We start from the raw sequence: 26,867 nt of genomic DNA, 5'->3' as shown, positions 1-26,867 counted from the left end.
TGGAGTATATGCAAATTGGCATCATACAAACTGAGGCAGCAGACTTTGTGAAAATTAATATTTGTGTCATTCTCAAAACTTTTGGCCATGACTGAAGAGGATTTAACAAGTGACATCAATAATGGATCATAGCTTTCACCTGAATTCACCTTGTCATGGAAAGAGCAGGTGTTCTTAATGTTTTGTATACTCAGTGTATATTGGAAAGACACCAAGAGACAACAAAAATACTATTTACACACTATTCATATATACAGTGCAGTTAAATCAAATCTCTAGAAAGAGGAGAAGAGCGCTGTGATACAATATATATATATTTTTTTATCTGTTTAAGTAACCTCTGGTGGTAGAGCATTCCACGATGATTATGGCTCTATACATATCTGAGTGACGCAATCAATCTGTTTTTGGTTTGGGTAACATGAAGAAACCCATAGCGGTGTGTCTGGTGGGGGTATGTACATGTATGTCTGTTTTGAAGTATATGCCAGTAGAATATTCAAGTGGTTAAACATTTGACACAGTTAAGGGCAATGCGTGCTGCTTCGTTTTGAGCAAACTGCTGCTTTGCTAGGTCATTCTTTGCTGCACCTGACAATAAATATATCCTCCTGATTCCTGCTTACAACCAAAAATTCAAACAGGATTTTTCACCTTTATTTAACCAGGTAGGCTAGTTGAGAACAAGTTCTCATTTACAACTGCGACCTGGCCAAGATAAAGCATAGCAGTGTGAACAGACAACAGCACAGAGTTACACATGGAGTAAACAATAAACAAGTCAATAACACAGTAGAAAAAAAAATAAAAAAATAAAAAGAGTCTTTATACATTGTGTGCAAAAGGCATGAGGAGGTAGGCGAATAATTACAGTTTAGCATATTAACACTGGAGTGATACATGATCAGATGGTCATGTGCAGGTAGAGATACTGGTGTGCATAAGAGCAGAAAAGCAAATAAATAAAGACAGTATGGGGATGAGGTAGGTAAATTGGGTGGGCTATTTACCGATGGACTATGCACAGCTGCAGCGATCGGTTAGCTGCTCAGATAGCAGATGTTTAAAGTTGGTGAGGGAGATAAAAGTCTCCAACTTCAACGATTTTTGCAATTCGTTCCAGTCACAGGCAGCAGAGAACTGGAAGAAAAGGCGGCCAAATTAGGTGTTGGCTTTAGGGATGATCAGTGAGATACACCTGCTGGAGCGTGTGCTACAGGTGGGTGTTGCCATTGTGACCAGTGAACTGAGATAAGGCGGAGCTTTACCTAGCATGGACTTGTAGATGACCTGGAGCCAGTGGGTCTGGCGATGAATATGTAGCGAGGGCCAGCCGACTAGAGCATACAGGTCGCAGTGGTGGGTGTTATAAGGTGCTTTAGTAACAAAGCGGATGGCACTGTGATAAACTGCATCCAGTTTGCTGAGTAGAGTATTGGAAGCTTTTTTGTAGATGACATCGCCGAAGTCAAGGATCGGTAGGATAGTCCGTAATACTAGGGGAAGTTTGGCGGCGTGAGTGAAGGAGGCTTTGTTGCGAAATAGAAAGCCGACTCTAGATTTGATTTTGGATTGGAGATGTTTGATATGAGTCTGGAAGGAGAGTTTACAGTCTAGACACCTAGGTACTTATAGATGTCCACATATTCTAAGTCGGAACCATCCAGGGTGGTGATGCTAGTCGGGTGTGCGGGTGCAGGCAGCGAACGGTTGAAAAGCATGCATTTGGTTTCACTAGCGTTTAAGAGCAGTTGGAGGCCACGGAAGGAGTGTTGTATGGCATTGAAGCTCGTTTGGAGGTTAGATAGCAGAGTGTCCAAGGAAGGGAAAACAGAATGGTGTCGTCTGCGTAGAGGTGGATCAGGGAATCGCCCGCAGCAAGAGCAACATCATTGATATATACAGAGAAAAGAGTCGGCCCGAGAATTGAACCCTGTGGCACCCCCACAGAGACTGCCAGAGGACCGGACAACATGCCCTCCGATTTGACACACTGAACTCTGTCTGCAAAGTAGTTGGTGAACCAGGCGAGGCAGTCATTAGAAAAACAGAGGCTACTGAGTCTGCCGATAAGAATATGGTGATTGACAGAGTCGAAAGCCTTGGCCAGTTTGATGAAGACGGCTGCACAGTACTGGCTTTTTTTGATGGCAGTTATGATATCGTTTAGTACCTTGAGCATGGCTGAGGTGCACCCGTGACCGGCTCGGAAACCAGATTGCACAGCGGAGAAGGTACGGTGGGATTCGAGATGGTCAGTGATCTGTTTGTTGACTTGGCTTTCGAAGACCTTAGATAGGCAGGGCAGGATTGATATAGGTCTGTAACAGTTTGGGTCCAGGGTGTCTCCCCCTTTGAAGAGGGGGATGACCGCGGCAGCTTTCCAGTCCTTGGGGTTCTCAGACGCTATGAGAGAGAGGTTGAACATGCTGGTAATAGGGGTTGCGACAATGGCGGCGGATAGTTTCAGAAATAGAGGGTCCAGGTTGTCAAGCCCAGCTGATTTGTACGGGTCCAGGTTTTGCAGCTCTTCCAGAACATCTGCTATCTGGATTTGGGTAAAGGAGAAGCTGGGGAGGCTTGGGCGAGTAGCTGCGGGGGGGGGGACCTGTTGGCGGAGGTTGGAGTAGCCAGGAGGAAGGCATGGCCAGCCGTTGAGAAATGCTTGTTGAAGTTTTCGATTATCATGGATTTATCGGTGGTGACAGTGTTACCTAGCCTCAGTGCAGAGGGCAGCTGGGAGGAGGTGCTCTTGTTCTCCATGGACTTTACAGTGTCCCAGAACTTTTTGGAGTTAGAGCTACAGGATGCACATTTCTACTTGAAAAAGCTGGCCTTTGCTTTCCTGACTGACTGCGTGTATTGGTTCCTGACTTCCCTGAACAGTTGCATATCGCGGGGACTATTCGATGCCATTGCAGTCCGCCACAGAATGTTTTTGTGCTGGTTGAGGGCAGTCAGGTCTGGAGTGAACCAGGGGCTATATCTGTTCTTAGTTCCACATTTTTTGAATGGAGCATGTTTATCTAAGATGGTGAGGAAGTTACTTTTAAAGAATGACCAGGCATCCTCAACTGACGGGATGAGGTTAATATCCTTCCAGGATACCCGGGCCAGGTCGATTAGAAAGGCCTGCTCGCAAAAGTGTTTTAGGGAGCATTTGACAGTGATTAGGGGAGGTCGTTTGACTGCGGACCCTTAGTGGATACAGGCAATGAGGCAATGATCGCTGAGATCCTGATTGAAGACAGCGGAGGTGTATTTGGAGGGCCAGTTGGTCAGGATAACGTACATGAGGGTGCCCTTGTTTACAGATTTAGGGTTGTACCTGGTGGGTTCCTTGATGATTTGTGTGAGATTGAGGGCATCTAGCTTAGATTGTAGGACTGCCGGGGTGTTAAGCATGTCCCAGTTTAGGTCACCTAACAGAACTCTGAAGCTAGATGGGGGGCGATCAATTCACAAATGGTGTCCAGGGCACAGCTGGGAGCTGAGGGGTTCGGTAGCAGATGGCAACAGTGAGAGACTTATTTCTGGAGAGATTAATTTTTAAAATTAGAAGTTCTAACTGTTTGGGTATGGACCTGGAAAGTATGACATTACTTTGCAGGCTATCTCTGCAGTAGACTGCAACTCCTCCCCTATCTTGACCGAAAATGTTATAATTGGGTATGGAAATCTCAGAATTTTTGGTGGCCTTTCTAAGCCAGGATTCAGACACAGCAATGACATCAGAGTGTGCTAAAGCAGTGAGTAAAACAAACTTATGGAGGAGGATTCTGATGTTGACATGCATGAAACCAAGGCTTTTTCAATCACAGAAGTCAACAAATGAGGGTGCCTGGGGACATGCAGGGCCTGGGTTTACCTCCACATCACCCGCGGAACAGAGGAGGAGTAGGATGAGGGTGCAGCTAAAGGCTATCAAAACTGGTCGCCTAGAGCGTTGGGGACAAAGAATAAAAGGAGCAGGTTTCTAGGTGTGGTAGAATATATTCAGGGCATAATGCGCAGACAGGGGTATGGGGGGGTGCGGGTACAGCGGAGGTAAGCCCAGGCACTGGGTGATGATAAGAGAGGTTGTATCTCTGGACATGCTGGTTGTAATGGGTGAGGTCCCCTCATGTGTGGGAGGTGGGACAAAGGAGGTATCAGAGGTATGAAGAGTGGAACTAGGGGCTCCATTGTAAACTAAAACAATGATAACTAACCTGAACAACAGTATACAAGGCATATTGACATTTGAGAGAGACATACAGCATGGCATAAAGTAATCACAGGTGTTGATTGGTAGAGCTAGCTAAAACAACAGGTGAGACAACAACAGCTAATCAGCTAACACAACAACTGCAGGTAAAATGGCGATGACTAGGCAGAGAGGGTCGGATTAACTACACACGGAGCCTGGGTTCATGGACAGTCCAGTAATGGACAGTCCAGAAGGCATCAGCTATGTAGCCAAGTGATCATAGTGTCCAGGGGGCAGCAGTAGATGGAACAGGGGAGCCGCCACTACGCTAGCGACACAGCGTTTAAAGTTAGTAGCCCTGGGCTAGTAGGAGCGTCTGCTCCGATGGAGGCCGGATGAAGGCACAGCGGATGGAGTATTCGTCGGCAGACGAAGGATGTACCAGTGACGCACTCAATATGGAAGTTGTCCAATGAAACAGATGATTAACTAAAGGACTGCTTCACTAGCACAGACTGGAATATGTTCCCGGATTCATCTGATAACATCGAGGAGTTTACCACATCCGTCACAAGCTTCATTAATAAGTGCATCGACTACGTCATCTCCACTGTAACCGTATCTACATATCCCAACCAAAAGCCATGGATTACATACAAACTGCTTCTTTCAAGGAGTGGAACACTGACCCGGACGCTTAGAAGAAATTCTGCTACGACCTCTGACGAGCCATCAAACAGGCAAGGCATATATAGGACTAAGATCGAATCCTACTACGCCGGCTCTGATGCCTGTCAGATGTGGCAGGGCTTGCAAACTATCCCGGATTACAAAGGGAAACCCAGTGAGCTGCCCAGTGACCCGAGCCTACCAGACAAGCAACATACCCAGTGACCCGAGCCTACCAGACAAGCTACATACCTAGCTTTGAGGCAAGCAACAATGAACAATGAATGAGAGCACCAGCAGTTCTGGATGATCTCACTCTCCGTAGCAGATGTGAGTTGGACATTTAAACAGGTTATCATTCACAAGGACACACAGACAGACCGATTACCAGGATGCATACTCAGAGCATGCGCTGACCAACTGGTGGGTGCTTTCACTGACATTTTCTACCTCTCCCTGACCAAATCTGTAATACCTGCATGTTTCAGACTGGGACAAAGGGAGATTGAAATGTGTAGTGGAATGCTTGTCATAGGTCAAGGAGAGCTATATCAAAGTCATGAAGGGCAAATTACTTTGTTTGATCTATTTTTAGTCTGCTGTAGTCCAAAATACACAGCAGTTGCTGTGACTACAGGATAATGCATACAAAATGAATGAATGGTGCTTCTTATCTATTTCTGTCAATAATTAATGCAAGCGGAGGTAACTAACTAAAGCGCAGCCAACAGTTCAACTTGGGTGCAGTTTTCTGAGTGATAAGTTACAGTTGTGTTCATATGGCTTGTGACTTATCTATTGTGTGAGAGGTGTTGTTTTTATCTGTTTGCTGGTATGTAAAAGTCTTAATTTTCATGATTGCACCCCACTGGATGTGTAAATGGTTTATCCTGGTGCTACTGACATGGAGTAAACATGTTTTTGGTTTCTTCCTTCCTCACCTGGTGTCAGTGTCAGTGCTGGTAACTCCATCTGAATGAAAGAAGGTGTTACAGATTATGTTTCTCATCAGTACCAGGATGATTGGATCCCCTGGGTCTCTATCTTTTTCCATCTGAGACATTTCAAAGCAAATACATTTCTAAAAGATTGGAGTGAGAAATTGTGCCAAGATCTAGAACTGTGAGTCAACATCTCCATTTGAAAGGCTTCAGACTCAGACAGCCCTGCTCACAAAAAGGTGTGCAAACATCCTCATTGACTCTTCACTGTAAAACCTAAAACTACCATCCAGCCTCAGGGAGAGTTAGTATGATCCATAGTACTTTGTGGCAAAGAGTGTGTAGTAACACCTACTGTAGCATCAGTGTCAAGAGGCAAATTCTATTAGGCAGTTAGGTCTCTGAAGGGAAGCTTGGGTCTGTTTGGAAATGTAATTGCACTCTGACATTGTGATCATTATTATCGACAGAAATAGGATTCTCCTTAGTCATGGCGAGATTACTCACCATTGCTAATCAAGTCCTGGAGGGCTCAGTAAGTGTTCGCTTACATGGCTTTGCCTCAAACTATTTTATTTAGAAAAGCATCTAATGGTGAGAGCTGTGAAGAGTTTCTCTTTTATTTTCCGTTAGGAAAGTGACCGAGTATGTTTACATGCACATTAATAATTCGATATTAAACTGATTATGGCCGAGTACGGCATTAGTCATGTTAACACCGTACTCTGCTTAACCACATGCCAATTAAAACACCTGGATTTCTGAGTAATCTTTTGAATTATTAGGACAGGTAAACAGCTGAATCGGCGATCCAGTGTTGTATTTGTTCTGGGCATGTTCCAGAACCAGGTAGCACAAGCCTCTCTCTATTATGCACGAGTGAAGTGAGTTTGGAAAAACTGAAAGTATGCATCTTGTAAATAGTTTTCACATGCAAACTTTTTATGTCCGAACTCCGAATCAAATTTTCTTGGTCACTGTGGTAGAACGCTTATTTGGATTGGCGATTTTCTGCTTTTATCAAAGTCACCATCAGTAGCCTGATTTCAGATGTGACCATGTAAACAGGATCATTAGGGAAATTGCTCTTCTTGCAAAGCATGTAAACATTTTAAACTAACTATTATATTAATCTGACTATCTACAATAATTGCATTATTGTGTGCCTATGACCGTGCTTATTGAGAGGTTTGTGACGTACAGTGGGGCAAAAAAGTGTTTAGTCAGCCACCAATTGTGCAAGTTCTCCCACTTAAAAAGATGAGCGAGGCCTGTAATTTTCATCAAATCAAATCAAATCAAATTTTATTTGTCACATACACATGGTTAGCAGATGTTAATGCGAGTGTAGCGAAATGCTTGTGCTTCTAGTTCCGACAATGCAGTAATAACAAGTAATCTAACTAACAATTCCAAAACTACTGTCTTGTACACAGTGTAAGGGGATAAAGAGTATGTACATAAGGATATATGAATGAGTGATGGTACAGAGCAGCATAGGCAAGATACAGTAGATGGTATCGAGTACAGTATGTATAAATGAGATGAGTATGTAAACAAAGTGGCATAGTTTAAAGTGGCTAGTGATACATGTATTAAATAAGGATACAGTCGATGATATAGAGTACAGTATATACGTATGCATATGAGATGAATAATGTAGGGTAAGTAACATTATATAAGGTAGCATTGTTTAAAGTGGCTAGTGATATATTTCCATCATTTCCCATCAATTCCCATTATTAAAGTGGCTGGAGTTGAGTCAGTGTCAGTGTGTGTGTTAGCAGCAGCCACTCAGTGTTAGTGGTGGCTGTTTAACAGTCTGATGGCCTTGAGATAGAAGCTGTTTTTCAGTCTCTCGGTCCCAGCTTTGATGCACCTGTACTGACCTCGCCTTCTGGATGATAGCGGGGTGAACAGGCAGTGGCTCGGGTGGTTGATGTCCTTGATGATCTTTATGGCCTTCCTGTGACATCGGGTGGTGTAGGTGTCCTGGAGGGCAGGTAGTTTGCCCCCGGTGATGCGTTGTGCAGACCTCACTACCCTCTGGAGAGCCTTACGGTTGAGGGCGGTGCAGTTGCCATACCAGGCGGTGATACAGCCCGCCAGGATGCTCTCGATTGTGCATCTGTAGAAGTTTGTGAGTGCTTTTGGTGACAAGCCAAATTTCTTCAGCCTCCTGAGGTTGAAGAGGCGCTACTGCGCCTTCTTCACGATGCTGTCTGTGTGAGTGGACCAATTCAGTTTGTCTGTGATGTGTATGCCGAGGAACTTAAAACTTGCTACCCTCTCCACTACTGTTCCATCGATGTGGATAGGGGGGTGTTCCCTCTGCTGTTTCCTGAAGTCCACAATCATCTCCTTAGTTTTGTTGACGTTGAGTGTGAGGTTATTTTCCTGACACCACACTCCGAGGGCCCTCACCTCCTCCCTGTAGGCCGTCTCGTCGTTGTTGGTAATCATGCCTACCACTGTTGTGTCGTCCGCAAACTTGATGATTGAGTTGGAGGCGTGCGTGGCCACGCAGTCGTGGGTGAACAGGGAGTACAGGAGAGGGCTCAGAACGCACCCTTGTGGGGCCCCAGTGTTGAGGATCAGCGGGGAGGAGATGTTGTTGCCTACCCTCACCACCTGGGGGCGGCCCGTCAGGAAGTCCAGTACCCAGTTGCACAGGGCGGGGTCGAGACCCAGGGTCTCGAGCTTGATGACGAGCTTGGAGGGTACTATGGTGTTGAATGCCGAGCTGTAGTCGATGAACAGCATTCTCACATAGGTATTCCTCTTGTCCAGATGGGTTAGGGCAGTGTGCAGTGTGGTTGAGATTGCATCGTCTGTGGACCTATTTGGGCGGTAAGCAAATTGGAGTGGGTCTAGGGTGTCAGGTAGGGTGGAGGTGATATGGTCCTTGACTAGTCTCTCAAAGCACTTCATGATGACGGATGTGAGTGCTACGGGGCGGTAGTCGTTTAGCTCAGTTACCTTAGCTTTCTTGGGAACAGGAACAATGGTGGCCCTCTTGAAGCATGTGGGAACAGCAGACTGGTATAGGGATTGATTGAATATGTCCGTAAACACACCGGCCAGCTGGTCTGCGCATGCTCTGAGGGCGCGGCTGGAGATGCCGTCTGGGCCTGCAGCCTTGCGAGGGTTAACACATTTAAATGTCTTACTCACCTCGGCTGCAGTGAAGGAGAGACCGCATGTTTTCGTTGCAGGCCGTGTCAGTGGCACTGTATTGTCCTCAAAGCGGGCAAAAAAGTTATTTAGTCTGCCTGGGAGCAAGACATCCTGGTCCGTGACTGGGCTGGATTTCTTCCTGTAGTCCGTGATTGACTGTAGACCCTGCCACATGCCTCTTGTGTCAGAGGTACACTTCAACCATGACAGACAAAATGAGGAGAAAAAATCCAGAAAATCACATTGTAGGATTTTTTATGAATTTATTTGCAAATTATGGTGGAAAATAAGTATTAAAAAATAAATACTTTTTTGCCCCACTGTACATATGTAGCCTAGTGGTCTACTATTTATAAACGGTGAACCACCATTCATCTTGTGATACATTTAGATAATAACAACCTTACTCACTTACTTACCCACTCATACTGTAGCCTACATTCAGTCTACTGAATAGTTGCATCTCTATTTGTCGCCACAGCACGACCATAAGTGATGAAACTGTCAAGGACAATTATTGTAAAGAAATCCCAGGACAAATAATGCAGTTTAACATCAGAGAGCTTTAGGAAGTCCTTAATTTCCAATTCGCAGAGGTCCTACTCTGATAAAGGACAAGACAACTTGTCATTATCACTGCGTACCATAGCAAACCCTGTATACTGCCTGTTGTTTTGGCAGCTGTGTCTGTTTTTGTAGAAAATAACAGTGCCTATATAACACAATTTTATAAATGTCCAAAGTGGTTTACCACTACAAGGCTTGTATGTTTTCATGTTTTACTTATTTTTCTGTCATGTGGTTAAATATGCAGTCCGGGATTTTAGGAACGGGCTGCAGGTAGCCTAGTGGTTAGAGTGTTGGACCAGTAACCAAAAGTTTTCTGGATCAAATCCCCGAGCTGACAAGGTAAAAATATGTTGTTCTGCCCCTGAACAAGGTAGATAACTCTCTGTTCCTAGGCCATAATTGTGAAAAATAATTTGTTCTTAACTGACTTGCCTAGTTAAATAAAGGTAAAAATATCTATTTTTTAAGAACTTTCAAATTCGTAATGTATTGTATGAATTGGAATTTGTAACATAGTATCATACAAATTGCGGGACCCGTTTTGGCTCATGAGCACTAGTTTCAAAACTACTGTCTGAAATGATACTACTTTAAAACTATTGGAGCATCACTTTAAGGAGTGTGGATCAAGCAGTGTGTCTGTGTGTGTGTGCACACTAGGGGTAATCTACATCCTGAAAGTCATCCTACCCTTCAGCTGGAGTCTGTCCTTTAGAAAACTTGTGTCTTTTGATATTTTATCCCAGAAGTCAGAGGAATATTTCTCAATTTTCTTGACTCTTTTTGGCTGTGATTACAGCGCTTGTCTTCGATAATGAACACTTCTGCTGACATGCTGCAGGCTTCACAGTGAGGACTGTCATTATTAATCTGTCACATAACTATTTAAAGGCCTCCCATATACTAATGGAGATAAATGTAGAAGAGATGAAAGACAATCATGTTGTTGCTCATAATTCACCCTGAGAGACATCCTCTGGTGTCTTTTGACACTAAAGTTGTCATTCTGGCAAAATAAAGCCACTTTCAAAAGCACCGATAATTTTCCTCTATAATTCTTGAGAGCAAGTAGACGGAACACTGGTTTTGGCTTCTTATAGAAATACTGTATGAGAGCAATTTGGAGCTTTCATCATCAGCCCTCCCCTTCTTGAATTTAGCACCCATACCCCGGGGCTTCCTGATTACATTTCAACTGCTGTAGGTGGGAATAATTACTCTCTAAGGCTCAGCCATTATTATATTTGGTAATCATCACGAGAAATTCAGAGCAAAATCTTTACTTTGGATAATTGGAGGAAGGAGGAATAAAGGTATTCAAATGAATCATCAAAGGGTTGTCATGAGGGGTTTTTCCTAAAGGGCCTCATGACAATATGTCTACAGTGGTAGTTAATTCATCTGGGTTTTTATTGTTCACTAGCCACTGCACTTAACCTTCTATCTAACATGATATCCATTCATAATGCTCCTTAGATCCTGGTAAGTGACAGTCCCTAGCCCTAGACTAAAGACAGATTTAACAATTACAGCAGAGCCATATATCATGTATCCAATTTAGTAAAAAAAATATATTTTCTATGCAATGTTACATTTAGGAATCATGTTCTCTGGTATTTGTTGTCTTCTGGTATGCTCTAATATATATTTGTTGTCTGTGTGTCTCTCTCCATTGTCTTCTCTAGAAAATGTCAATGCTGTGGGCCAGAGAAGAGTGGAGTCAGACAGCGGAGCCTTTACACACTCCCCCACACAGGACTCAGCGAGTGAGATCAACCATTTCACCACAGCATCCACCATGAACGCCCTCCATGAACACCTGCTCACTAAAAACTTCCAGGGGGACCAGCAGTTCTTCACAGACCATGGAGATGTGGCAGGACATCCTACAATGCCTGGCTCTGTTTCCACTCTTGAGGCAGGAGACGCTTCGACTCGCCTCGTGCAACATGAGGACAGCCCTGCCTTCTCTGACATAGCCACTACTGCCACGGTGGCTGTCACAACCCCCCTCACCAGCTCTGCTCCTACAACCCCGGGGCTACTGGTGAGCATGGCTCAGAAGGACAAGCCAGCCGAGGACAAGGCCAGGGAGGCAGAGAAGGTGACAGTGACCACAGACTCCCTGACCACCCCTGTAGTGGCAAATACTGCCCCTACAGTCAGTGGCCGCAGACCCAATGTCCCCCCCTCCCCGAATGGAAGTCTCAATAGTCAGAGGGCAGTTGTCATGGAGACCACCGTGGCACCCCCTGTGCTGACCACCTCAGTGAGGGTGGAGAAAGGGGAGTCCGAGGAACCAGGGGTAAAGAACAGGACAGGCCCTGGCATCCAGCTCACCAAACTGACCGCAGCATCCACAGGAGAGGTGGATGAGGGAACCACCACCACAACCATCATCACAACCACCACCATTACCACCATGCAGACACCAGGTACCTTCTATTTCTATTGGTCTCATATGAATATAGAGTGAAACTAGAAGTATGTAAATCCAGTTGCATCTAATTGGCAAATGCAGCTTTTCTGTAATGACGATGGCTTAGGAGAAGCAGCATTAATACAGGAATCATCAAATCACTTAACCTATCAACCTAACTGCCTCTCACTAACAGTGTTTAGTCAGACTTTAGTCAGAGTTTTGTACAGCCAGGCAGGAACAGCATCTGAGAGGCCTAGTCAGTGTTCCTCATCCTTCCATGGTGACTTCTCCCATTAATCCGGCACCCAGGATCACGAAGCTGATCATGCATCAAACCGATATGCCAAGGCTGGCTCCACCTGATCTGTGCTGCCTGGCTGTCCTGTCCAGTGGGTCTAGATGGCTGAGGGGCTGTGTGATAGCCGGGCCATGGCTGTGAGGCAGAAAACCTGGGGAGTTAATGAGGGGGTTAGAGGGCCACTGAAACACAGATGGGCTGTCAGAAAGGGATCAGTCACCTGGGAAGAGGGATCAATTGTATTTCTCTCTCTTCTGTGCCAGGTCCCTGCACTGTGAATTTCACTGACCCAGAGGGTCACATTGAGATTCCACAGCTGCATTCCTCAGCTTCGTCGCCTGACCCTGGAGCGGACTGCACCTACGTGCTGACCGTCTATCTGGGATACGGGATTGAAGTACAGGTCAGTGAAGACAGGATACTATCTATGTTGTCCCTTTTATGGGGTTCACACTTCTCAATGTTTTAATGAAAGCTTGCTCAGTGTAAACGTTAATGGCAATGATAGGAGGGCTGTTATGTGCAGCTGTTTTTTGCAGCTGTGTTGCTGGACACGTTGTTTCAGCCCCACAGTCCGCTCTCACTCTTTCTTCCCTACCTTAATTTAATCTAATTATCTACGGAGTATTCATGGCTGTCGCTAGAGCCAGCGGCTTTGATGAAGTGCGTTGCACCTTTATGCCATTTTCAGAAGCCCAAACGTATCCGTTGGAATCTCAAACTAACAGAACACTTCAGCTTGCTCATGAAGCAAATACCAACATCTATGAATTTCTGCCATTACAAAGCCTGGAGCTTCAGATGACTTCAAAGGAAAATAGGATTTAAAAAATAAACTGTGCTTCCTGTTTAGCAAGTGTCTTTCTTGTGACCGAGCAACTTCAAAATAAAACCATCATAGTCGATCCTGAAAATGTTCTCTTGGAATGGTTCGGGAACAAAAAAAAATCATCAGGGCTCTTGTTTGCTTGTTGTGGTTCTATCCATTCATGTGGAACTTGTTATCCTTGTGCTGTCACGTCAACAGTCCCACCACAGTCAATACAGAGACGGAACCAGGGACACCACTGCATAGTGAAATGTTTAGTCAGATGTCATTTCATAATTCATCTATTTAGACACAATGGCCGACAGTTTTTTTTATGAAAGCATAGTTAAAAGATAAACCCAGAGTTCCATTTGCTAGCAGGCATTCAGAAGGGCCTTACTTTGTATGCATCTCTTTCACTGGTCTTTGGCTGCAACCAATCAGTGTTTATCTATGGAAGCAGGCATCATTCATTACTTTCTCCAGGGAAGGGATGGTGCATCTCCTTCCCCCACCAAAAATAATCATAAGTTACTTTTAGAAGTTATATTTATGTATGTGGAGCCTACATTAGAATGGGTCAAAAAGCATTTAGATTCATTTCTTTTCCCAGACATTATTCAAGAAACAAATACAGTATATACACCTACTGTATTGCATCAACTGTAATATCCATATGGTCATTTCTGTATTGAAGTAGCTTTATTGATTGATTGTAAAATATAAAATCTGTTTCTCTTCACAGTCCCCATTGTGCCATAAGGTGTTATTTTATCTGTTTTTTGAATCTGTTTTGATTGCTAGCATGAATAACCTGGGGTGGCAGAGTTCCTTGCAGCCATGTCTCTATTTAATACTGTGCGTTTCCCAGCTTCTGTTCTGGACCTGGGGACTGTGAAGAAACCTCTGGCTGCATGTCTTGTGTGTCAACTGCTTGCACAGACAGTTCAGTACCTTCAACACATCAACACCTCGCACAAAGACCAATAATGATGCAGTCAATCTCTCCTCAACTTTGAGCCAGGAAAGATTGACATGTATGTTACTGACATCTAAGTGCAATACGTACTACTCTGTTCTGGAACAACTGCAATTTACCTACAGTATGTCCCTCTTTGCCGCACATGACCACCAACTGGACAGTAGTCCAAGTGCGACAAACCTAGGCCTGTAGGACCTGTCTGGTTGGCAGATGTCAAGAAAGCATAGCAACGCCTTACCATGGACAGACCTTGTCCCATTTTAGCAGTTTAAACACTTCTGGGAGATTCTGGAGCGGAGCCTGAGACAGTGTTTTCCATCACTATCAACAAAACACCAAATTATGGAATTTCTTGTTGAAGAATGATGTCGCATCCCTTCAATAGAGTTCCAGACACTTGTAGAATCTATGCCAAGGTGCATTGAAGCTGTTCTGGCGGTGTTATGTTGGTGTTTCCTTTATTTTGGCAGTTACACATATTTCACAATATATTCATCATACATTGCATGATGCAATACAATACAAACTGTGCATTTTATATCATTCATATAATTTTGTCTCATGTAAATGGACCAATTTGAATTCATAGTAAACTGCTTTAGCTATAGTTGCATACTGTTGCAGTTTCCAGTAATTGTTTAGTCTCTGGTGATGTTCCTTGTACCTGGTTCAGTAGCCATGACTGTAGTAGTGTATTTTCTATGACTTCAGGCTCGATTCAATCCGTATCGCAGATGTATCGCGGAATTTTAAAGTACTTTAAAGTATTTTTTCTTAAGTAAGTCATTTTTGGGGGTATCTGTACTTTACGATTTATATTTTTGACAACTTGTACTTCACTACATTCCTAAGGAAGATAATGTACTTTTTACTCCATACATTTTCTCTGACACACAAAAGTACTTGTTACATTTCAAATGCTTAGCATGACAGGAAAACAGCACTTCTCACGAGAACATCCCTGGTCATCCCTACTGCCTCTGGTCTGGTGGACTCACTAAACACAAAGTGCTTCATTTGTAAATTAAGTCTGAGTGTTGGAGTGTGCCCCTGGTTATCTGTGAATTTAAAGAAGAAAATTGTGGGGTCTGGTTTGTTTAATATAAAGAATGTGAAATGATTACTACTTCTACTTTTGTTGCTTAAGTATATTTAAAACCTAATTATTTTAGACTTTTACTAAAGTAGGATTTTGCTAGGTGACTTTCACTTTTACTTGATTCATTTTCTATTAAGGTATCTTAACTTTTACTCAAGTATGACAATTGGGTACTTTTTCCACCACTGTAGGTAGATTGACATTTAAAGGCAATATTCCGGCGTTCGCGGAGACTGCATTCACGGTAAACTCTGCATGTGTCGGCTCAATTTCCTTTGCATTTTAATGTAGATCTTCCTGATATTTCCACGATACGGATTGAATCCAGTCCTAAATCAGAAAAACAAGAGTTGACATTGAATACATTTAGTCTAAATTCTTCACAAAGCAATCATCCCCTCTTGATTACACACACACAATCAAAACAATCTTTCAATTAGCAAAATATTTTAGAACATGCTTTTTCTAAAGAGAATGTGGCACTGCCCCTGTAGGTGAATGAAAGTCTGTGGCATTCCTAATAAATTGTCTCCTGCAATGGACAGAGTAATGATATTTTTCCCCTTCAGCTGAAAATTGCCCATCACAAACCACCAATTACTTATCTAGAAGTATATTGGGATGCTGTCCATTAGGACTTAAAATTGCTACTGTATGTTCGATTTTTGTCCTTCATATCATGGCTAAACCACTACTTGTCTCCAGGGCCACACAGTATGCTGTTGGTCTTTGTCTACCTTTGAATTATGTGGACTGAAAGTCACCCTGCTTGTTTCTCTTGGTGAAAACTAATTGAAAAGTAACTTTATGAAAACCTTCAGAGCCCTTTGAATACCAGGACTGATAGGTCCATTTTTCACTCAATGATGTCTACAATTCACGCATGTCACAATACCCTATCAGCTGTGCAGTAGACTCCGAGATGAAGTGATAACCTAGATTAAATTCAGCCACGATTAGAAAGGTCACTGTTAAAAAGGCTCATGGCATGTTGCCTGAACACAGTGAAATGGTCTGGTGAATAAATACAATTTCACTACATTGTATCTATGTACAGTATATCACAAAAGTGAGTACACACCTCACATTTTTGTAAATATTTGAGTATATATTTTCATGTGACAACACTGAAGAAATTACACTTTGCTATAATGTAAAGTAGTGAGTGTACAGCTTGTATAACAGTGTAAATTTGCTGTCCCCTCAACATACCTCAACACACAGCCATTAAGGTCTAAACCACCAAGTCATTATGGCCAAACAGTTCTATTTTTGTTTCATCAGACCAGAGGACATTTCTCCAAAAAGTACGATCTTTGTCCCCATATGCAGTTGTAAACCGTAGTCTGACTTTTTTATGGTTGTTTTGGAGCAGTGGCTTCTTCCTTGCTGAGCGGCCTTTCAGGTTGTCGTTTTACTGTGGATATAGATACTTTTGTACCCGTTTCCTCCAGCATCTTCACAAGGTCCTTTGCTGTTGTTCTGCGATTGATTTACACTTTTCGCACCAAAGTACGTTCATCTCTAGGAGACAGAATGCGTCTTTTTATATATATATATTTATTTATTACACACACTTTTTTTTGTCAAAGGTACACAGACTGGAGTGGGTGTCCTCTCCCTCAGAAACACCCCTCATCTCCACTTGAAAAGGTTTCTCATTCAATTATGTACATTTGGAAAATTGAGTCACCAATCCAGCCTCTACAGCTCTTTTCATCATCAGTGTTCCTTGTGAAAGAGATCAGAAAGGATCTATCATGTGGAGCCCAGGAGGTCTCCTCCTCCTCTCACCAGGCAAAGTGTCATGCTCACAATCACACAGATGACATCTCTTTGACTTTTATCTTCTTACAAAAGTATTTCACAGTGCCTTGTAAATGCAAGGCTATTATTAGGAGAGTCTCCAGCTAGTTGTCGGGAATTAAGTGCATTGGACATCCTCCTCCATCTTGAGGAAGGGATTGGGACATCAGATTTGATCAGTGCCTCAGGGATCTAAACTTCTGTGTAACATATACTTAAACCAATTAGCCTGTGTATGCCCAAACACAAGCTAGGATTCAGGAAGTGAGCCCTGCTTAGAGCTATGTGTTAGCATCTCACATACAATGGAAATAGATCAACCAAATCAACTATGACTTCAGATAACTACACAAAACAATCAGTACTGACTTTCGAGGCTATTGGGTTGCCAACAGAAGAATGAAGCCTGTGTAAGGACAGCTTAAGTTCACGTCCTAGCCTCAGCTTGGCAGGAGACACTCCGGAGGGGGAGTGGTGAGCAGCTCTGTAGTGTAGCAGAGTTTGCGACAAGGATTCGGTGAAGGAGAAAACATGAACGAAGTGAGCTCAGTCTGTTTTTCAGAGTTTTATTGAACCTCTCCACCCATTTGGCCCGTGTGTAGGTTTTTCTTATATGCTTGATCCTCTATTTTTATTTAACTTGGCAAGTCAGTTAAAAACAAATTATTATTTACAATGACGACCTACCCAGGCCAAACCCAGATGACACTGGGCCAATTGTGTGCTGCCCTACGGGACTCCTAATCATGGCCAGATGTGATGCAGCCTGGATTCGAACCAGGGACTGCAGTGACACCTCTTGCACTGAGATGCAGTGCTTTAGACCGCTGCGTCATTCGGGAGCTCTTGCTTTGGATTAAAGAGTTGAACTCGTCCGAGACTGTTGTCCTTTATCTTGGCCAGGTCGCAGTTGTAATTGGCCTACCTGGTCAAATAAAGGTGAAATAAAAAAAATAAAAAAAAAGATTATAAATTGGTTACTAACATGATGCAATGAAAAGTCCTTAGTGGACTAAACCGATTTGACGGCTTGTTACACAATGAAAGGGGGGGGGGGGGGGAGAACGGGAGAAGAAGAGACAAGGGAATTCAACTATCGTACATTCAGTTGAATAATACACTCATCATAAATATGGATATTTAGCACCCCAACAACCGCTCATTCGGATTTAGAAATGCAACACATATTTAATCTTCTATGTCTTTGTCATCGCTCTGTTGAAATCAACCGGTCCATCTATGGAGAGTAATTCTTCAGAAGCCTACATCACATTAAATTACATTACAAAATAGTAATGAATTTGACAAGATTGTTCTTTAAATAGCCACGGACCATTCCAAATGTTTGGATTACAGAAATATTGTTTCATTATCCAATTTTGGATGTTACAGTACTACAAAATCTCAGTTGTAACAAAGGGTTTTTAAACTTCCATTTCTGCAGAGTGGGAGACAGAGTTCCTGTAAGGTATTTATGACCGTCATAAAATGGCCAACTTCACCCCTCCCCTCTCTGTGCCTCAGAGATCTTAGTTGCACAGTGAGCTGTTGATTTCACTTGGGAAGCTTTGACTACAGGTTTTGCTAAAGTCAGATAATCATCTTCAAGGAGAAGCCTCTCCCAAACAAGTCAGCTTACGATTATTTCAAATATCTGGGCCCTTATGTAGCAAGCTAAGGTGACAGCAATGCATGCCAGGAATGTTTTCCAGATGATTTTAATTAAAAATCATAGTGTACGAACAATTTTAAAGCCTCAAAGGTTAAGATCAGCCAATCAACTTTTAAAATTAATTATTTCTAGCCACAACAGTCAACAGTAGGTAGCTGTTTAGCTTTCTAGCATATTCACAAATTTGATTGTAAACAATTAACAAGGTAGCTGACTACCACATGGTATTGTTAAACTGTAGCTAGCAAGCAACAAGATATGCCAAATAAGTCTAAAAACCACTGGAGAGCAAGTAAATTTGATTTGACCTTTCAGACAAGTCGCATGGCCAGGAATTCGATTTGTATCTGACTTAAAACCACCTACCAATGTGGTTTGAAATGGGACTTGAAATATCCGATTCAATGTGCTTTTTGGCTGTTCAGACTGCAGAAAAGAGCAGATTCTAATTGGATATTTAAAAACAAAAAAAACATAAATCGAGTCATTTCAAACTGCCAATGTGAACAAGGCTTTTGATATCCAAACTAAAGACAGGACTGCGCTAGCACTTTAAGATCAGAGACACACTGAATTACTGACTCACCCGTAACAAGCTTGCTGCTGAAAATGCAGTCTCTTCAGAAGCACACTGTTTCGTAGTGAAATGTCCATCAGAAATGTCAACAGCTTTATCATGTGTGCGCTTCCCAGAGTGTTTGTAATATGCGCAACCCCTCAGCGCTGAGGCAGTGAAAAAGACCTTTTCCTCTCCGAGCTGTTTGATAAGAAACACTTCAGCCTGTTATGGTGGGGTGGAGTTTTGGGCTTCCATGGTGACACCAAGCGGTAAATTAGTTAATTGACCAATACGAAAGAGAGTTACAAACCTTTCTGCTAATAACAGCTGATTTTCTGTTTTCCCTTCCCCACTCAAACCACTCCCAGACAGTCCTATAAGTAATTGGAGGTCAGAATGGGCTTCAGGATGTATAGTTGGAAATTTAGAATATCTGATGTTGCATTCTACTGTTTACGTCTAGGTAAACCAGCTATTCCATTATTTGTTTTTCTGACTCAACTTTTTGGGGCTTATGTAAATCATCAGCCTAAGAAAATGTGTCATGATTAGTTTTAGGCTTACCACAAACACAAATGGTAATGAATCATTAATGTTTACTTGCTTATTCTTTTGCCTTTCCTGCTAAAATATCCCCACATTACCACTTCCCTGGCATTTCTAATACTCCAAACTAACACCTAATTTACTATACTCCAACACCTCATTTACTAGCATAGAATATTCAGACTTTAAAATGTGTGAGCTTTGTCAGCCCTGCGCTGGAGGGCTAAGATAAGTTTAGATGGAGGGTGTTTGTTTGTTTGTCTGTTTTTCTCCTGCTATCGTCAGTCGATGTGCCCTTGAGCATGGCACTTAACCCTAATTGGACCAAGGTCACCGTTGATAAGGGGTCCCCCACCCTCATATATATATTTTTTTTTTTTTGGGGGGGGGGGGGGGGTTATAGTAAAGGCTTGTTATTTAACTCTAAAAAAAAAGTATTACCTTTTAATGTGCCATGAATACAACCAGTCATGATATTTTCATCTGATAGTCAAACAAATCACTTCAAAAAGTAGGTTACCGTCACACATTCATCCAAAACAATTCCAGCACCCGAACAATGCACCTTCCACCCAACAACTTTCTTTTAATTCACAAGTAGCTGAAACTCTCTCACTTGAGAATGCACCCTCTGTCTTACTATGTGTAGCCCATGTATCTGATGTTGTCTGGTCAAAAAGAGACAACATGCCGCACTCTTTTTGGACAGACAGCATCAGATACATGGGCTACACATACATATCCTCTGCCTCGACGACGATGGCAGTATTATCAGCAGAAAGAATGCGTTAACTTAAGCAATTGTTCTGTTAAAATTAAATGTTTTATTTTTTTTCTTATCTCTGCCCCACTCTGGAAACGCCTAATTGCTGCATCTTAATTTCAATTAAAGTCACGTTTGCAATCATATCACGTGAAACAATGCACGGGAACTCGATTACTTGTACTATAATTTATTTATAATTTTTTTTAATGCCCATCTCACGAGGCCCCTTGATGATGTGAGGCCTGAGGCAATTGCCTCTTCTGTGTAATGGTAAGTCTGCGACTATGTGTAGTGGAGTATACAGAATGAAAGGCTGGTGCTGGAGAGCATGCTGGAGAGCTCTTTATCAACACAGATCACTGAGAAATACTGCCTGATGGGAGGACTATGACCATGTGAGATGCAACTGGACCAAACGCACCGATTGAATCACCCACTGAGAATTGGGTAATATTTGGTAGATACGTTGATCAACGAGATTCCAACCTATTTTCACCCACTCAAAAAGTTTGTTAAATTCCCAATGTGTTATCACTGTGCTTTCAACCACCTAAAAGCACAACCAAATTCCAATGGATAATCAATGTCAGATGTTTTGTTTATTTATACACCAGCAATGTGTTATTGCTGTGCTTCATCTAATAGCACAACCAAATGATCTGGATTGCAGTTGAGATGACATTAAAGTACATGGTGCAGTTGATCAATACCGTTTGAGATTATGTGCAGATTATTAACAATTGCGAAGATTTCCACCGACCTGCGATTCCATAAGAAGACATTTATTGTTACAGTAACCTCAAAGTGGCCATGGATGTGTTACTCAGTTTAAGGTTCAATAAATACTGTTACATTAGTTTGTAAAATGGTCTTAACATTTTATTGTGTTTGGTTGACAACACAACCAAATATGATCATTTAAAGCGTATGTTTTTACTGCTTGGATAGTTAGATCTGAGCCACTGGTTTAATCTAATTATTTTATTTCCTACATTTGTATTTTTGGTTGAGATGGAGACCTGAATTCAACTTGTCGACAAAATTAATAGGCTATTTACCGTATTGCAAAAGTGATATTGAATTGGGTTTGGTTGTCAAAGCAACCAAATATCAACATTTGAAAGAGGTTTTTTTTCTGCTTTTCCAGTTTGTCTACAAATTAATAATTGATATGTTGGACTCATGTTTCCATCTCAACTAAAAATCTAAATGAAAGTATAGGACGAAATCAAATCAAACTTTAAATGCACTTTAAGTACAGTTTGATTTGATTGAATCCTATTCTATAGTTGTTTGGTTGAGATGGAGATGTGAATCCAACATTGATGATATATGATTTATAAAGCATGGTTACATTTCATTTGCTCTGTTAAACCTACCCTTTGGAATGATTTTGATAGCATTAGTGATTCTCTTAAGTGGCGATTTCTCAACAATCCTTCTCATGATAGCACATTGGTTGTAGTCAGTGGCAAATATCAGAGCCAAGCAGGGCTTGGTTAAAACCCTGAATGGGAGACTGAAGGGATAGCTGTAGATAGATCAACTCTCCAGTAGGAGGTGCTGCCCAGCCTATTTTTTTTATTTTTATTATAGTGGCTATTAGTTTGAAGATCTCACGTTGTTTCAAAGGTACTGATTCAACATATTTTATACGAGGTTTGGATATGCTGAAGATTGGTTACCATGATAACAACCCTGTGGTTGAAATGTTACCCTCAAAACAGCAGTGATAACCTTTTTCAAATGCATTGTATTTTTGCTGTAGATTCAACATCACAATATGTTGCCAAATTACATTGAAACAATGTCTATTTAACCAGTTTGATCCCAGTGGACAGGGACTTAAAGACTCAGAGCAGTGGATGAATGGTTGGGGGCCCTGGAACAAATGTGATAAAGAGCTGTACAGTCACATACTAGGCCTAGTGTTCGTTTAGAGAGATAGAACAACTCAATTGACGTTAGTGCTGAGTGACTAATGAAAATAATGTTTTTTAAACAAGTAATTGACAACATTGGTTCAATTACTTAAATTCCCTTTAGTTTGTATTTTTTTGTGCCCTCAACGAGCCGTTTCTCTATTTAATAAAAAATACATATATTTACCTAAGCAAGTCAGTTAGGAACAAATTCTTATTTACAACAACATCCACCCTATGGGACTCCCAATGACAACCAGATGTGATGCAGCCTGTATTTGAACCAGGGACTACAGTGACACGTCTTACACTGCAACGCAGTGCTTTAGACCACTGCCCCACTCAGGAGCCTCTAGAAGAAAAATCTAATCATTCACTAGAGAAATTAAGTCAAGAGATACAGTATGTGGGACACTGGGCTGATTGGAAGGTCTAGTTTTCATTAGGCAAATATTCAACTTAATTCAATTCAGAATCATGGTAATTAACAACGATGACCATAATCCATTGTACCTGTTCTTTCCGGCCATGGACCAGAAGCGGATAAACACACAGACCATATGAGACCACATGGGAGGATTGACAACACAACACAACAACAAGAGGGATAGAGACAGTGCATGATGTAGCTCTACCTGATTGATAGTTGAAATAGCTGGTAATAAACAGTCTTGAAAGTATGCCTTATCTACTTTGAGGAACTATTAAAAATTATACTACCAGCCAAGCTAAATAGGATAACTCTTTCAATGGGGAGCACAGAGATAATGTTCGATGGTTGTCTGGCTGGCTGGCTGGCTGCTACTGCCTGAGCAGAGAAGACTTCAAGGAATGAAAAATAATAAAGCCGTCAATAAAAACAAAGTAATATACATAATAAAAGTGATTGTATTAAAATAAAAAAAGTAATGTGAATGAATTATGGTTAATAAGTGAAAAGCAGTAATAGGTACTCACAACCATCATGGAGCTCTTATTAAAGCTGTCATTTGTAACTTTTTAGTTGACCCAACCAAATTCACATAGAATTGTGAGTTATACAGTAGATCTGTCATTTTTGGTAATTGAAAATATATTTCACAACGGTTTAGATTGCAATGATTCTCTACACTATATTTGCATTTTTTGTCACATAAACTGAAATTAGGCGAACTATTAGAATTTTAGCTACCAGGAAATGGTGCAGTGATTTCAGCATATTATTGCACCTTAAATTGTTTTATTTTATATTGATGCAGCATTCAACCCATTGTCAGTGTCAGGGAAAAGGCAGGTGATGGCTGAAGGAAGCTCTAAATGAATTTTAGTGTCATTATTTCATCATCCATTTAGGGTTTAAAAAAAACATCTCAACCAAAAACTGTGATTTATTTTTTAATAATCTAACCGAAACCGAACCGACCTCAAAAAGCACGAATCGCTCAGCACTACCAGACAGTCTCCCACCTCCCTCTCGGGTGACAGCAAAGAATGATTAAAGCTAGGGTATACAGTGCATTCAGAAAGTATTCAGACTCCTTGACTTTTTCCACATTTTGTTATGTTACAGCCTTATTCTGAAATGGATTAAATAAAATTTGTCCTCATCAATCTACACACAATACCCCATAAGGATATAGCGAAAACAGGTTTTTAGAAAATGTTGCTAATTTATTAAAAATAAACAACAGAATTACCCTATTTACATAAGTATTCAGAGCCTTTGCTATGAGACTTGAATTTGAGCTTGGGTGGATCCTGTTTCCATTGCTCATCCTTCAGATGCTTCTACAACTTGATTGGAGTCCACCTGTGGTACATTTAATTGATTAGACATGATTTGGAAAGGCACACACTTGTCTATATAAGGTCCTGCAGTTGTCAGTGCATGTCAGAGAAAAAAACAAGCCATTAGGTCAAAGGAATTGTCAGTAGAGCTCCGAGACAGGATTGTTATGAGGCACAGATCTGTGGAAGGTAACAAACCATTTTTGTAGCATTGAAGGTCCTGAAGAACACAGTGGCCTCCATCATTCTTAAATGGAAGAAGTTTGGAACCCCCAAGACTTTTCCTAGAGCTGGCCTTTATGGTAGAGTGGCCAGACAGAAGCCACTCCTCAGTAAAAGGCACATGCCAGCCCTCTTGGAGTTTGCCAAAAGGCACCGAAAGGACTCAGACCGTGATAAAAAAGATTATCTGGTCTCACGAAACCAAGATTGAACTCTTTGGCCTGAATGCCAAGCGTCACTCTAGAGGAAACCTGGCACCATCCCTACGGTGATGCATGGAGGTGGCAGCATCATGCCGTGGGGATATTTTGGCAGAGACTGGGAGACTAGTCAGGGCTGAGGGAATGATGAATGGAGCAAAATACAGAAAGATCCTTGATGAAAACCTGCTCCAGAGTGCTCAGGATCTCGGACTGGGGTGACAACGACCCTAAGCACACAGCCAAGACAAAGCAGGAGTGACTTCGGGACAAGTCTCTGAATGTCCTTGAGTGACCCAGCCAGAACCCGGCCATGAAACCAAATCGAATATCTCTGGAGAGACCTGAAACTAGCTGTGCAGCAATGCTCCCCATCCAACCTAACGGAGCTTGAGATGATCTGCAGAGAAGGTGAGAAACTCCTCAAATACAGGTGTGCCAATCTTGTAGCGTCATACCAGTAGTGGAAAAAGTACCCAATTCTCATACTTGAGTAAAAGTAAAAGTATCTTAATAGAAAGTGACTCAAGTAAAAGTCATCAAGTAAAATACTATTTCAATAAAATTCTAAAAGTATATTTTTTTCAATATACTTAAGTACCAAAAGTAAATGTAGTTGCTAAAATATACTTAATGAGGATTGGACATTTCTTTTCAATTCTCGCCTAAAATGACAAATCTAACTGCTTGAAGCTAAGGACCTGAAGCAAGGATATGCCTATTCTTGATACCATTTAAAAGGAAAGACTTTGAAGTTTATGGAAATATGAAATTAATGTAGGATAAATGAACACATTAGATCTGGTAAAAGATAATACAAAGAAAAAACATGCGTATTTTTTGGGTGTACCATCTTCTTTGAAATGCAAGAGAAAGGCCGTAATGTTTTATTCCAGCCGAGGTGCAATTTAGATTTTGGCCACTAGACAGCAGCAGTGTATGTGCAAAGTTTTAGACTGATCCAAGGAACCATTGCATATATATTAAAAATGTTGTATCAAGACTGCCCAAATGTGCCTAATTGATTTATTAATACATTTTCAAGTTCATAATTGTGCACTCTCCTCAAACAATTGGATGGTATTCTTTCACTGTAATAGCTACTGTAAATTGGACAGTGCTGTTAGAGTAGCAAGAATTGAAGCTTTCTGCACATATCAGATACAGTATGTCTATGTCCTGGGAAATGTTCTTGTTACTTACAACCTCATACTAATCGCATTAAGCTATGTTAGCTCAACAGTTCTACCGATCCCGTAGAGGTTATTAAGTATAAAAGTAAAAGTACAAATAATTGAATTCCTTATATTAAGTGAACCAGACTGCAAAATGTTCTTGTTTTATTTATTAGTCTGCGAGATCAGTGGCAGTAGGGATGACCAGGGATGTTCTCTTTATAAGTGTGCGAATTTGACAATTTTCTGACCTGCTAAGCATTAAAAATGAAACAAGTGCTTTTGGGTGTCAGGGGAAATGTATGGAGTAAAATGTACATAATTTTCTTTAGGAATGTAGTGGAGTAAAAGTAAAATTTGTCAAAAATATAAATAGTAAAGTAAAATGCAGATACCCCAAAAACGACTTGCGTAGTACTTTAAAGTATTTTTTTACTTAAGTACTTTACACCACTGCGTCATACCCAAGAAGACTTGAGGCTGTAATAGTTACCAAAGTTACTTCAACAAAGTACTGAGTAAAGGTTTTGTATACTTCTTATATACTTATATAAATATGATATTTCAGTTTTTTATTTGTATAAATGTGCAAACATTTATAAAAACCTGTTATTACTTCGTCATTATGGAGTATTGTGTGTACATAGAAGGGAAAAAAGCATTTAATCAATTTTAGAATAAAGCTGTGGCATAACAAAATGTGGGAGAAGTCAAGGGGTCTGAATTCTTTCCGAATGCACTGTATGTCACCGCACCAAATCATCTGCCACTCAAGGATTGCTGTACTGTCTGGAGAATGTTACAGGATCAATATGCACAGGCTCTCAGGCTGTAATGAAATGGAAATCTAAACCTGAGAGTGCCCTGCAGAGTGACATGTTGTCCATAATGTTAATGGCAGCTCTAGTGGATAAGGTGCCTTGTCTGGATTCTGTTGACATGGACATGCCTGAACAGTAACACGTGTGAAATTATGTAAGGATTCAGTGTCTGTTAATCTCCAAGATCAGATCATTGTAATTCCTATTTACTACTTATTTATTCAGTGAAATAATGTATACAAATGAGAAAATATGC

The 26,867-nt window shown here is 41.5% G+C and overlaps 1 protein-coding gene across 3 annotated transcripts in view; it reads left to right on the top strand.

Moving 5' to 3' along the window:
• LOC110537244 (seizure protein 6 homolog) overlaps nucleotides 1–26,867 on the top strand; it is a 227,352-nt gene that overhangs the window by 112,913 nt on the left and 87,572 nt on the right. For all 3 annotated transcript variants that reach the window (XM_021623135.2, XM_021623134.2, XM_036937253.1), the window contains exons 2-3: nucleotides 11,232–11,981; nucleotides 12,530–12,669. In XM_021623135.2, the coding sequence (XP_021478810.2) occupies nucleotides 11,232–11,981; nucleotides 12,530–12,669 (890 nt within the window). The remainder of the gene's footprint in view (nucleotides 1–11,231; nucleotides 11,982–12,529; nucleotides 12,670–26,867) is intronic.

This window comes from Oncorhynchus mykiss, chromosome 12, assembly GCF_013265735.2.
Source record: "Oncorhynchus mykiss isolate Arlee chromosome 12, USDA_OmykA_1.1, whole genome shotgun sequence".
NCBI classification, from domain to species: Eukaryota; Metazoa; Chordata; class Actinopteri; order Salmoniformes; family Salmonidae; genus Oncorhynchus; species Oncorhynchus mykiss.
The sequence above is the reverse complement of the archived record's forward strand: the minus strand, read 5'-3'. Positions and strand labels throughout refer to the sequence as shown.